Source organism: Sander lucioperca, chromosome 18, assembly GCF_008315115.2.
Source record: "Sander lucioperca isolate FBNREF2018 chromosome 18, SLUC_FBN_1.2, whole genome shotgun sequence".
Lineage (NCBI taxonomy): Eukaryota > Metazoa > Chordata > Actinopteri > Perciformes > Percidae > Sander > Sander lucioperca.
Window position 1 is genome coordinate 2,068,248 of NC_050190.1, and position 14,475 is coordinate 2,082,722.

The 14,475-nt window shown below is 41.2% G+C and overlaps 2 protein-coding genes across 2 annotated transcripts in view; one reads left to right on the forward strand and one right to left on the reverse strand.

The window, feature by feature from the left end:
* nrxn3a (neurexin 3a) overlaps positions 1–14,475 on the reverse strand; it is a 245,946-nt gene that overhangs the window by 193,630 nt on the left and 37,841 nt on the right. The window contains 2 exon segments of the mRNA XM_031280323.2: positions 9,737–9,748; positions 14,330–14,356. Coding sequence (XP_031136183.1) covers positions 9,737–9,748; positions 14,330–14,356 — 39 coding nt within the window.
* Positions 1–14,475, forward strand: part of LOC116036728 (uncharacterized protein C14orf93-like) — a 260,214-nt gene that overhangs the window by 136,518 nt on the left and 109,221 nt on the right. The window lies entirely within an intron of this gene.

Below are 14,475 nucleotides of genomic sequence, written 5' to 3' on the forward strand. Positions count from 1 at the left end.
CTCCAGAGGGGTTTCGCCTTGTCGCCGTCCTTCAGAGAGGCTTCGCCTTCGCCGCCGGTCTTCAGAAGGGATTCGCCCTCGCAGACGGCCTCCAGAGGGGTTTCGCCTTCGCCGCCGGCCTCCAGAAGGATTCTGCTTTCGCTGTCACCCTCCAGAGGGGTTTCGCCATCGTCGCCGTCCTTCAGAGAGGCTTCGCCTTCGCCGCCAGTCATCTCGGTGCCCTCGACATCCTGTACGGCCACCAGAGAGATTCTGCCTTCGTCGCCGGTGGCCAGAAGGGTTCTGCCTTCGTCGCAGGCAGCCTGAAGGTTTCTGCCTTCGACTCTGCCCCCTGTTGCCGAGGCCTCTCTGCCCCCTGTTGCCGAAGCCTCTCTGCCCCCTGTTGCCGAAGCCTCTCTGCCCCCTGTTGCCGAAGCCTCTCTGCCCCCTGTTGCCGAGGCCTCTCTGCCCCTGTTGCCGAGCTCTCTCTCTCAGCCCCTGTGACTCTCTGTTCCCTGTGACCCAGGGCGTTGTGCCCCAGTGACTCTCTGTTCCCTGTTGCCGAGGCCTCTCTGCTCCTTGTTGCCGAGGCCTCTCTGCTCCTTATTGCCGAGGCCTCTCTGTTCCCTGTTGCCGAGGCCTCTCTGTCCCTGTCCCGGGGCCTTCCTGTTCCCTGTCCCGAGTGGTCTCTCCATTCCCTAGCCCCACTTGACTTGTTTGCTGACCTGTTTGGCCCTCCTCCGGTCCCCCTCCGCCCACCCTGGGTGGTCTTTTTGTTCTGTTTTTGGGCCATCTGGGATCTGTCCCTTGGGGGGGGTACTGTCAGGGTTTTGGTATTTTGTGGTGTGTATTATTTTTGTAGTCGGTTTCTGTTCTGTATTGTGCTTGTTTCCTGTTTTATTTTGTAGTCTGTCTTGTCTCCCTTGTCTTGTCTAGCTTTCTTCCTGTCTTTGTTTGTTTCCCGCCTTTTTTGATTTGTTCCACCTGTTGTGTCACCTGCCTCTCGTTCCCTCGTTACCTTGTGTATTTAGCCTCTCTGTTTTCCCTTGTCTCTCGGCGGATCATTGTTTGTGTCTGGTTTTGTTCCTGTCAGCACGTCGTAGCCTGTTCTGTTGTTTTCTGCCTGCTCCATTTTTGGACCGCCTTTGGTTTACTCCTGTTTTTGTGTTTAATAAATCCTCGTGCTCATTACTCGTTCGCCTGCTCTCTGCATTTGGGTCCACCATCCTCGCTAACCATGACAGGTTGTGAAAGAGTACAAGTATTTAGGATCCATTATTGATGACAAGTTGTGTTTTGAGCCAAATACTAGTTTGTTTTGCAAGAAAGGCCAGCAGCGCCTGTATTGCCTTAGGAAGCTGGCCAAGTTTAATGTGGACAAGACCCTGTTGACCCTTTTCTATAGGTCCTTTGTTGAGTCAGTTGTCACCTTCTCCTTAATCTGCTGGTATGGGTCCATTACTGTAAAACAAAAATACTCCCTTTCCAGGTTAATTAAGGTGAGCAGCTGCATCACAGGTTCTAAGCAGAAAGGCCTGGAGGAACTTTATCAGAAGCAGATGCTAAGAAGGGTTAAATCTATCCTGTCAGATAGATCTCCTCCCTTACAGGCTGAATTTCAGATGTTGCCATCTGGATCACGCTTTAAACTCCCAAAACTCAGAACCAGAACCTACCTCTTCTGTACCTGCAGCCATTCTACTTCTTAATTCTATAAAGAACCATAGATAACTTATTGTTTTAACTGCCTGCAAGGTAGGCAATCTCTGTATTGTGTGTATGATTGTGCGTGATTTGTGCTATACTATCTACTGCACAACAAATTGACACACTGGGGGACAAATAAAGTAACTTGAACTTGATTCCTCTCCTACATTTCCTCTCCTTGCGTCTTAGTCCTGCCTACAGGAGATTTGAGCGGAGGAGGAGAGGAGTCTAGGTAACAAGTATTTAACAAAATTAAACCTCTGTGATATTCTATACATATATATATATATATATATATATATATATATATATATATATCTAATCCTAACCTAATGGGAGCTAGAGAGTTTTCAGTATTTGGTATTACAGGTGTCACTGGTATGCCAAAACCTCTCCAAGTGAGATTTTGCTAAATGCTTTTACTCACTTATATGCTATTAGAAAAAAACATACTAAAGACTTAAAATTACTTACAAAACCTTTTTACATTCATTCAAACACTGTTGAACATATTTTTTCTCATAAATCACATGTATGTGCCTGCTGGCTCTGGAAGGCGAGACTTACTCCGGATTTCCACTGAATGCAGAACGTCTGCGGACCGGCTCTGCTGCGGAATGGCTCCGTGCTCCGCCGTCTGTCAATACCCACTAGGTCCGGAGGCTGCCATGACTGTAGTCACGAGGACCCACAAGATCTTGTGAATTCACGTAGAATAGAACCACAAAACCAACAACAGTTTGTTTCCATCCAGAGGAGTAGAGGGGAAACAACTCAAAAGCTGTGCTTTCAAGGTGTAGTGCAGGGAAATATGATCCGCCGTGAGCACGGTGTATTTTATTTTAAAAATTAACCAGATGTTTTATTTTGTTTCTGTGCTCGACTTCCTGTCCCTGCCGTGTGCTGAATTGCTGCGGAGCTCTCCAGCGTCCGGCAAAAATAGCCGGAGCTGTACCGGAGTCGGAACGCAGCCGTTCTGCAGTCAGTGGAAATACACACATTGACTTTAATGGAAACCTAATGACTCCGCCACCGTTCCGGAGCGGATCCGCAGCCGTGACGCAGCCGGTGGAAATTGGCAGTTAGGTCTGTTGTGCATTCATTTGGATTGGCTCCCATTGGATGTTCCTATCATGCTATATTAGCCTGGCTCAGCCCTCCTACGTACTTACACTCAATTTTCATTTCCCTTCAGTACTACGTCTGGGTTCGCGGTATAGTCTTGGGTTTTCTCCAGCCAAAATTCTGGCGGTCCAATCAACGAATAGAGGGAGTGGCTGAGAACGATGACGTTGAGGCCATGCGCTAGAGTTGTAGTTCCGTAATGGCGGCGGAGAAAGATGCGAGCGAAGCCATTCGGGTCCATTGTGGCAATGCTGCCGAATATCCAGAAGTTAAAGCCCGAGCAAGAACAATCTTTGCTGAGTTTTGTTGGTGGCCATGATGTTGTGGCCCTCCTCCCCACGGGTTCGGGAAAAGTTTGATTTTCCAGCTCGCTCCGTTAGTGGTGAAGGAGTTGGCTAAGGCAAACACTAGCGATGCTAATGCTAAATATAACCATGGGTTCATGGGCATCGGAAAAACATTTTTCCCAGTGAAAACATCATCATTCATGTCACTTCATGTGGGAATCAGAGGTGAGAAACTGGGGTTAGATTTTTCTAACAGTTTCCCAGTTGGTGACGCGTTGTTGACAACTGACATTTGATGTAGGCGACTTTAGTTCACTGAAAATATTTCAATGACAATAAACTGTTTATTGTGGACAAACGCCTCTGCCAAGAAACATACACAGACATAATATGTTTCAAATTATTCATAAATAGGTCTATGTATAAAAAAACAACACCTTATCCGTGTCCTTTCCTTTTCGTTGTCCTGCAGAGAACACAAACACCTGTCGATGTGCTGTTTGTATGCTCGCATAAGAAAACAGCAGCAAATCTTTTGTTATTGTGGCCTCCATGTTTTCACACACCTGATGCTCTAGGCTATGCCCAACAGTTGGTGGCAGTCATGCAGCAAGTTGTTATGCCAAACGCCAATATAACAGAAGAAGAAGAACACGCATCCTGACCATGTGAACGCTGGCAGTCGGAAAAACAACGTAATCACGGGGGCGGTCCCTGATATTCCCAGGTGGCATGAACGCACCATGAGCCTTGTCGGTCTCCCATCTTGTTGCACATGCGCATGACATACGTCATGACCAAACGTTACCAATTGGTTATGGCAGATCCAGAGTGGCTCTAGGCAGATCCAATAGTTTTTAACCTCAACAGAGTACCCGCCTTCAAGGAAGTTAACACTTGTCAATGGAGAGTGGCCAGACTCTCTGTACAAATGAAATGTACGAGAGTCTGGTAGGACCAGGCTAATGCTATATACCGTTGGAAATGGAAAGTGACGTGTTGATAGCCAATGACAGCTTTTTCTAAGATGGCTGCTCAGAGAGATGACGCAGCGTATTGACGCTCCACAGTGGGAGCGCTTGCTGGACGTCGGGGGCTGTCCCAGGATGAAAACTAAATGGAAAAAGGTGGGGATAGTTTCATTGTGTGTATCACGATACTATGCTGTATTGATTTTTTTCCCCCACCCCTATTTCTTACCAGCCGCGTCAGGTGGTATTGTCTACGCTGTCACAACCACTGTCACTGCTGTTGCTAGCTAGACAGCTAATGAATCAATAGCTCTGTGCCACTAACAGCTGCAGATTGATTGACAGGTGGATGTCCTATTATTGGTTGAAATTGGTTGGTTCCAGCCTACATAACCAACAGCATTTTACAGGAAGCAAATCGGCTTTGATCATTTTTGAAAATACAAAGACATTCATTTTGTTGCCATATATTGTTATATAGATACACAATATGACTGGGGATGTGATCTAAAAGGTTTAAAAAGCCTTTTTTATCTGTCCTTTAAATTCTTTAGCTAAGAAAAAAGAAAAGGAGGGAAGAAGAGAGGTAGACAGGGAAGGACATGGGGAATACTTAATAGTGTGGTTTGTCAGTGCTGTGCTCTCTCTGTTTTGTCTGGGTCTGTTGTTTTTGTTGCCACTGCTGTTTGTTGGCAAATGATCTCTGCCAGTACAGGCAGCAGCACAGTATGGGACAGCATGAACAGCTTGGGCGAGAGCAGCTCGCCAAGCGTGGCTTTGATACTATATACTTAGTACAGTGAAGCACATATGTTCACTACAAATGGTATATATTCACATGTATCTCTGAACATTGATTCAATCATGCAAACATCCACTAGCGCCTAAAACATGCATTATATCCACCCATAAAGGATACATAATTATTAGGGCTGTCAAACGATTAATTTTTTTAATCGCGATTAATCGCCAAATGTCTATAGTTAATCACAATTAATCGCATGTTTTATCACATGAATAAAATTCTATTATTTTGCATTTCAGAACTGTTTTTAAGTACATATTAACAATGGAAAGCAATTCTTACCAGTGTATCTTAACTGGGAATCAAATTAATGCAAAGAAAGTTACTTTTTGAACTTGACTTTAAGATTTGTATTTGTTTATTTTTTATTTACTGTAAACAAAAGAAACGTGTGAGTCATTATTGCACAATTTCTCCAAGTACCTAACCTAACTGAGATGTAACACTAACACTTTGCTTATACAGTACAAACAAAATGGTCCAAAAACCGGATGCCACAGCAGGACATTTGTAACCTTTACATTTTTCTAATAAGGAATGTAACAGTTCTCCTGGACAGAAAAGGGGGTGGACAATGTCCCAAATGACAAAAACAGTCAAAAAAATGATACAAACAACACAGTCCTAAAACCGTATGCTGATATAAAGAGTTAATATAGTGTGCAGTAACTCCTAAATAATTTTGATTACTCACTGACATCCAGTGATCACCGGTTAATGAGACAGCGTTTGCAGCACTCTGCAGCAGTTCCAGTTGGGCTGCTTTCTCCGTGGATTACAGGCTGTGTATGCGTGAAACTACTGTCCCCCTCGACAACTTTTTAAAAGTAAACTTTCCATTCAGAATCTTATTGGCATCCATTTCTGTGTCTCGCGCTCACCATCCACTCGCAAGCCCAAACAAGTGCAGGCGTGCCTGTTGTTTTGTTTCCGGTCTAGCTAGATCCGGTGTGGTGTTGTAGTTTTTCTAACGTTACTAGTTGCAACAGCATGTGAAAAAAACTACAAAGTTTGCTTGGCCAAAAAGAACGTTAATCTCGCGATTAAAAAAAAATTGACGCTGTTAAAATGGGTTTGCGTTAACGCCGTTAATAACGCGTTTAACTGACAGCACTAATAATTATATTATAGTCAACCACTGTAAACTTTGCACGCTCGTGCGTCAGCAGCGTCCACACACAAGATAGTTAGAGAGGATAGAGAGTAAAGCTTCAATGACATTGGACCCGTTTCCAGACTGGGGACCTGTTTATGTGACCAGATGGGACTGCAGAGACTGGATGCCAAATGTTACAGTACACGCTGTGCGGAATAGATTTGATTGTAAAGTCTGGGAGGTCAGGAGTGGTATGGTCCATCATTTTAGAGACTCTGTGCATGTTGCAGATGACGTGGCAAAATTCTAAGGGGCACTCTACAGAGTTTATAAACTCAAAGAAGACTTGGTTAAGGTTAAAACATACCTTCCGCTTTGGCGCCACCAGAAATAATAGTTGTAGCAGTTCAGAGCATAGCAGGGCGTAGTAGGGCTACAGGTCGGGCAGACGCACATGCAGTTCCGTGCATACCTTATTGGAGTGGGTCCGCGTCGATTAGGCATATCACACATGCATTCCCCAGACCACACTCCATTCCACTTGGTGGTTGTTGGTATTTGTATTCCTTCAAAAGATTGCGGATTTCCTTCTTTAACACTCTGTGCTCTAACTGTCTTTTAAACTTTATAAAGGTCTGCCCTTACTGTTCTCAGTTTACATAATGAACCTGCCAGAACTCTTGGGTGGTCTAGGACAGCTGTGCTTTCTGTCCACAGAGTCAGAGCTAAACATTGAGAAGCAGTGTTCAGTTTTTTTGCTCCACATATCTGGAACAAACTCCCAAAAAACTGCAGGTCAACTGCAAATCTCAGTTCTTTTAAATCAAGGCTATAAGTAATTAATTTCTTACACTGCACTGTAACTTTTATTTTTGTATTTCATACATGTCTTATTCTAATTTAGGGGTTATACGTTGTTTAATGAATGTTTTTAATTGGTTAACTGCTCTTTGATGTTTTATGTAAAGCACTTTGAATTGGCTTGTTGCTGAAATGTGCTACCAGCTTGAGGAGCATACGGTTTATATGCCACCAACTGGACCTGAGTGTGAATCAACTGGAGCATGTGCTGTAGGCGCTCTTGCTATGTGTACAGTCTGCACAGTCACTCTTTTGGGCTGCACACGGACATGGGCGGATGGCGACATATACGTCGCGTTGACAGAACTGGACACCGAAGATATAAGTTGGGGTTCTTGTGCCGTTTTATTATTTTACTACAGAAATGTTATCGTCATTTCCCGTGAGATGGTACCGTACATCATGGATGCGTGAAAACTTGCAATGGTTGGAAATAGTGTGCAAATGTTGCTCAAGAAATGTATATATACCTAATATGCCACATGGTGGCGCTGTAACAACAATTTTACGTTTTTGCAATTATCTCGAAAACAGCATGGCTTAAAGCATAAATTCTTTCATTGGTCTTCTGCTCTGAATATGACATGTGACTTTTTCTCAATCATCTAAAAAAATATTAGTTTGAGTAGAAATTTCTATACATCAATTTGTGTCGATTATACAAGCCAAACCATTTTTTATCTAAAATGGTCATTTAAAAGAATTAGCTCATGAACTCTTTGAGATATCAACCTGAAATTCAAGACATGTTCATTCCTCGCGAGAAGCTCAGAAGCAGGGGGACGTATTTCGGCAAGGGGAGATTCGTTTCTACTACTTTGTTTCTACTACTGTCCAGACCCCGTTATACATCATAAATTAAATATACATATATCAACAAACTTGAAATTGGTAACGTTAAACCTCGTTTAAAGTTTTTTCTCATCTGTTTTTGTCATTTGACAGCAATTTACTGGTGAAATAAGTTATTATTGTTAAAGGTTATTGTTGTTAAATTTTTAATAAGTCATTTAAATTCCCCACATTTTTGTGCTGATCCGAAAATGTATCCGATCCGTGACTCAAAACCGTGATCCGATCCGAACCGTGAGTTTTGTGATCCGTTGCACCCCTAGTTCCAGTTCAACAATTCAGGCTCCACGGTTGTTTTGCTAAAGTTAAATTGCATTTTTCCATTATGAGGAAGTCATGCTTGCCCAGTCCTCCAGTAACGTTAGTAGTTAGCGTGTTAGCATGTCAGAGTTTTTTTAAGGTTGAGTAGAATGAATCTAACTCTGTTAATCCAGTTGCTTCTACCATGGCTGCAGCCCATTGTTTTTGCATGTTTGCATTTCATGTCTGGCTAAATGTGTCAAAATAGACAGTTGACAGCAACACAGGCGAAAAGAAAAAAAAAAAAACATTCTGTCCTGGAATGGAAATTTCAAGAGCAAGCATTTAGTGCAACAGTGGCAAGGAAAAACTAGAGATAGACCAAGAAAATATTAAAGTAGAGAGAGTCTAACAAAAAGAAAATTGAATTAAATTAAAATTAAAATGAGAAGAGAAGCATGCTGTTTCAGCCCATTACAGAAGAATATGACTCCTCAATGGCAGAGACCCAGTTTACTAATATCACCATCTCCCTCTATCTGCCTGCCTGCCACCAGTGAGCCTCCATGCAAATAGAGCCAGATAGGAGCCTCTTGTCTGCCTAACAGGATGCGACAGGGAGCCTGATGCCTAATAATGTCTACCATCGCACTCAGGGATTAGACACAGCAACAAGGTAGAGAGACAGGTGGTAAAGGGAGAGGAACCTCCAGGAGCTTACACAAGCTTTGTTCTGTAAATGGGGCCGGCTATTACAGGTTTACACAGCAGGCTGCTTCTCAAGGCAAACACCCAAAGACAGATTTCTGTATTGGAGCTGCTACTCTGCACTCAAACCTACCAGGACCTTTCAATTTCACACTTTTTAATGCTAATTTAATTTGTGTACATCACCACAGTATGGCACCGCTGTTTAAAATGAGTGTATACTTTAAAAGGGGCTGTAGTCGAAATAATGAAAAAACAGCAGGCAAGGACTGTCTCCATGCGGCTCTCACAGACCACTCCCCAATACGTGAAATACCTATGATTTTCCACGGTCAGACAAGTATGTGCGGCCAGACCGGCTACCAAAACAAAGAACAGAGAAACTCAGATAATTCATAACGATGCATCCTATTTAATAAACTGACCACGTCAAATCTAGATATGCAAATTGACTTGTAATTATAGCTGTCAAAAATGTAGTGTAGTAAAACAGAAAAAAAACAATATTTGCCTGTGAAGTCACACCTGTAGCTCCAGAAGAAAGCACAAAATGCTACTTTCAATTCCATTTCAGGTTCACACGTGTAAACATGAAATGTGTTTTGAAAATCGACTTCCAGCTAACTCATTCATTTGTTTAAGACAGTGCTTGTCAGTTCTGTTGCTGTCATGTCACTGCTCCCATCAGCCAGTAGAAATAATGAATTCTAAATGCTGTCATTTAAACTTGTCTTATGTTTACTGAGGAAGAGGGTGGAGAGGCTGTTTTTTTTTTTTTTTAAACTGAACCACTGTTGTTCATAAATCTCTCTCATGCCGTCTCTGCATGCACTTGCATGGCATTCTAACAAATTACAAAGCACACACAGCAAAAAAACACAAAGTGACACACACTTTTTTTTCTTCTCCTTCAATTAAGGTTGTCTTAATTACTCGCTTAATCCGAGCTCCCTCTGTGAGAAACCATTTCAGAGGATACACTGAACACAGACAAGTCAACACATTAAAGCATCAATCACATTACACTGCACTGCTCTCAAACACTCACAGAGCAAGCGGCGCTTTTCATAGAGGCGGAAAAGTAAAGATTTCGAAAAAGCTGTACCTTTGCTTTTAGCTAGAAGAGCAGGAGGCGAAGAGAGAAGAGAGGATCCAAAGCCGAGAGAGCCCAGACAGGGAGGAAAAAGAAGAGGAGACGTAAGCTCAAATTCTAGCAGACACCCAATCTATCAATGTATGTATGAATACATGTCATGGGAATAAATCAATGTACAATAGCAATTGTAATGCGACTGTACATCACAACACACAAACACATGCAACTGCATTAGGCATTACAGGTTTTCTGAATGTTACAACCATTCTGCCACACAAAGGCAGAGCGCACTAACTACACAAATGGTGGAGTGGCTTGGTGAACTGTATAACACATATGTAGTTTGTAATACCTTGTTTTAGAACGATTATATAACTAAAAATATCTGCGTAGTCCATAATACCTTAAAGAAAAACAGTTACTGCACTTGAATAATCATACACGAGGACAATGTAAGAAGAAAGACTTTCCAGCTTTCTTGTAATTTATAAAAGATAAACCTTATATTTAATACTTATTTTTTATAAAAATAAATGGTTCTGTTTGTCTAACATTTGTTACTCTTTATATTGAGATTTAGAACACTTTTAAATGCATGTATGTATAAATATATTTTAGATTTAAAGTTACTTTATGCTGTATACACGCAATGTCAGTATAACAGGAAGAACAGGAAAACCGTTTTTCCAATTTAGGAGCATTCAGTATTCCACAACGGTTGTCATTCTATGCTAATCACTTACATTAAAGGTCCCATATTATGGTCATTTTCAGGTTCATACATGTATTTTGGGTTTCTACTAGAACATATTTACATGCTTTAATGTAAAAAAAAAAAAAAAAGATTATTTTTTTCTCATACTGTCTGTCTGAAACGCTCCGTTTTAGCACCTGTCTCTTTAAACCCCCTCTTAGAAAAAGCCCAGTCTGCTCTGATTGGTCAGTGTTTCCGGGTCTTTCGCATCTGCCCTGTCGGAGTCTCTGCACCATCATGGCAGCCGGGAAATGACTGTAACGGCTCTGTAGCGCCACTTTCTACCTATATATAGTGTAGTTGTGACATCACAACCGTACAGAAGTCCTAACAGTTTGTTTAAAGGCACTGTTTCTGAATACGGGCTGTGTGCATTTATCTTTGGATCGAGTGTTTTGATACTTTCACAGTATTTATATAGAACCTCAACCTGCTATATAAAACAAAAGACATGGACATCTTACTTTTCACAATATGGGACCTTTAATACCTTTGCTGTGTCACATATTTGTAGTGGTTCATTATCAAGTGAAACCAGATATAAACAATGTATATGTGACACCCAGCAATGTGTGGTCACATTATGTGGTTTAATTATTAATATTTTGAATTGTTGGCATATGTATATTGCTTTATAAGGGCCTAATTTCTTTCATTTGGTGTAAATTCATTTTGTAAGATGTATTCCAAATTTCCACCACAAGGGGGCCTCGCCACGCTACAGCTAAAGCCGAGCGAGCTAGCTTCACTTACAGAACGTGGGTGTCACGACAGGTATATTGTCCTATTTTGAGGCTCCTATGTGATTTTATTTCATATAGCCCTGCCATGTTAAATGCTGTTTAAGCAAGTGTGTGTTTGAAATACTGTTAACAGGTACATAGTTAAATTTTGCTTGTGTAATTTTGCTTGTGTAATGTCTCAAGCCAGCTGTACCTTTGCTTTCTAGCTAAAAGCAAAGGTACAGCTTTTTCGAAATCTTTACTTTTCCGCCTCTATGAAAAGCGCCGCTTGCTCTGTGAGTGTTTGAGAGCAGTACAGTGTAATGTGACTGATGCTTTAATGTGTTGACTTGTCTGTGTTCAGTGTATTATTAATAGAATTAACAGCATTCTGCTAATATGTTACCATTCAGCCTGTGCGTCTGGAATCTTATTTGTAACGAGTAACGTTGCAGTTATGTTATTAGTACAGTTATCAAAGCTGTAAGCAGCAGACCAAAGAAGTTTGGGAAAAGATTCTGAAAAATCTGTTTATTTGGGAAACTGAATTGTATGTGGTGATTATGGTAACTTACTTGATGATGTTCTTATGAGAAGGAATGTGAAATTGAGAACACATTTAAAGTACATGTTTATGTGTAAAATAAAGTAAAGTAAGTAAAGTAATAAAGCCTGGCATAAGCGAGAGAAGGAAACACAATACCTGTTGCCGGTCTCATAATTTTCCTGTTCTTTTCAGAACATTTTAATCTGACCACAGGCCTCACGCCCGGGGCCTGTTACATAAAGCTACTCTACAAATAGCTGAATTTATTGTATTGTGTTATTATTGGATTTTGCCAATGATTAAGGCTTTGTAGCAATTTTGCCAACATGTTGTTGGCACCACAGCAACTCCTCCGGATTTAATGACGAAATATGTCATTTGTCCATGCACATGTTCTGACCTGATACTACTATTGACAGGACAACACTGTCCTTTTGAAACTAAATCTGCTTTCTGATCTTAAAACGCTATGGTTAGGGTTTGGCTAGCTTTTGGGAAAGATCATAGTTTTGGTTCAAATAAATACTTTGTTAAGGAGGAGTTAGGAGACCTTTGTTGTCATGGGTACATGGGTAGGCCAGGGGTGTCAAACTCATTTTAGTTCATGGGCCACATACCCCTAATTTGAGCTCAAGTGGGCCAGACCAATAAACCACTCCAGAAAGATCAGAAACTTTATCTGCCACAGAGTTTCTTGTCAGCTGGATGTTGGCAAACGCAAGTTGCTTCTGCTACAACAGCATTCTAAGGCTATTGTAGGAAAAAAATGATGTTACGGACCCAGGAGAGAGGGCTAATATTCTGAGAAAAAAATTGAATTTCTAAGAATAAAGTCGTACATTTACGGGGAAAATAACTCGGATATTTTAGATTAAAGTGGTAAATTTGGAATTGGAATTAATTCTCTGCAATTTTCACACTTTGCAAAGTCATCCAGTGGGCCTGATTGGACCCTTTGGCGGGCCAGTTCTGGCCCACGGGCCATATGTTTGACACCCCTGGGGTAGGCAATTTGAGGGGCGATGCCACGGCACGTTTTCTACTTTGCACTGTGAACATTTGCACATTCCTTGATCAATATTTTGCACATTCTATCCTATGTTTAAACACTGTACATCTTCTTTAATATATTATTTTATAAATGTATATTTCATTTATGATCTTTACTTAAGCTTCTCCTGCTTTATTGTTATGCATCAAAATACCAAGGCAAATTCCTTGTATGTAAAAACCTACTTGGCTGTAAACCGGATTCTGTTTTTTTTGTTGGATTTTAGAAGATTGTTGTGTGTTTTTTGTGTATTAAGTGCAATATTTATTTCTGAACTGTAGTGGAATAGAAGTATAAAGTAGCATAAAATAAAAATACTGAATTAGTACAACCTCAAAAAGTTTACTTAAGTGCAGTACCTTGTTCTTAGGTACTTTCTATAATTGCCTCTGTCACCTAACCATAAACCAATGTTTCTCTCTCCAATTTTGCTTCTGTTCGTACCTGATGTCTCAGAAATAACATGACATGAGTGTGACATTCACCATGCTAAATCATGTTAAATTCCACTTGAGTCTGAAGCTAAGATGGTAAGTGCTGCTACTCTGCTAAGCAACGCTGGGTTCACACTTGACATGGAAGTGCTGCGAATGGCCATGAAGCACTTTTCCGCTGCCTTTTGGAGCCCATGGTAACCAATTGGGCTGTTACACAGGAGGCGCTGCAGCTCATGATCTGCAGCAAAACATAGTTTAGCAGTTTGGCCTATCTTTCTGCGTGCCGCTTGCAAATCTGGCAAGAAAACACACTGATAATCTATTATGAACAATATAAAGACACATTATGTATGATATAAAAGATCTGATTCTGATAAATAATAAAATATGCATCTAAAGCTGGCCATCCCTTTGTATTTTTTGAGTTTCAATTCCCCGATTTTAACCCCCCACTTGATGACATTTCAGAAACTACCCATCTTTAAGCTGTATTAAAATTTAGTCCAGTACCACTGCTGTTTGTGATTGTGTGTTTTAAATGATGTACTTACTCCACATATTTGTCACTAACAGAGCTGAGCAGACACACAGACAGAGATTAGCTACATGTGATTGGAGATGAGCAGAAGCTTGTTGACCGGTGCGGAGAAAAGCCAGGCTTCTGTTCACCGAGAATTGACGGGTGGTGCTTTGCAGTGCTGCAGCCTCCAGTGTGAATCTGTTGTAAGGCTAGGCTAGTTACCTTAAATAATAATTAGGCAGATGCTACTATACTTATTCTCCATCAGAACTGCACTTAGTTACTACTCTGTCAAACACTGAGTAAATGTAGCTTTAGCAGACAATTTTGATCCATTTGTCCAACAACAGTCAGATAGTAGCCTCTACACTGTTTTGACCGAATATATAGTTAGTGCGTTTTGGCTTCGTAGGGCAGTACAGCACAATTATAAAATGACATTGTATATCACAATGTATATAGAACCATGCACTTTCACATTTATTCCACACCAACGCCAAAACATGCAGCTCCACATTACAATCACAAAACAAACAAAGACATGACAGTGAAAAGGGAAGGAGAGGCATACCTTGTTCTGCCATCATATGTGCAAGGCCTTGAGAAGATAAAAGAGGGATAAAAGAGAGGGAAGGAAAGAATGACAGAACTCTTGAGAAAAAGAGCACACATAGTTTCAATACTGTTTGGTATTGTGATGATACATGTTTACACCCA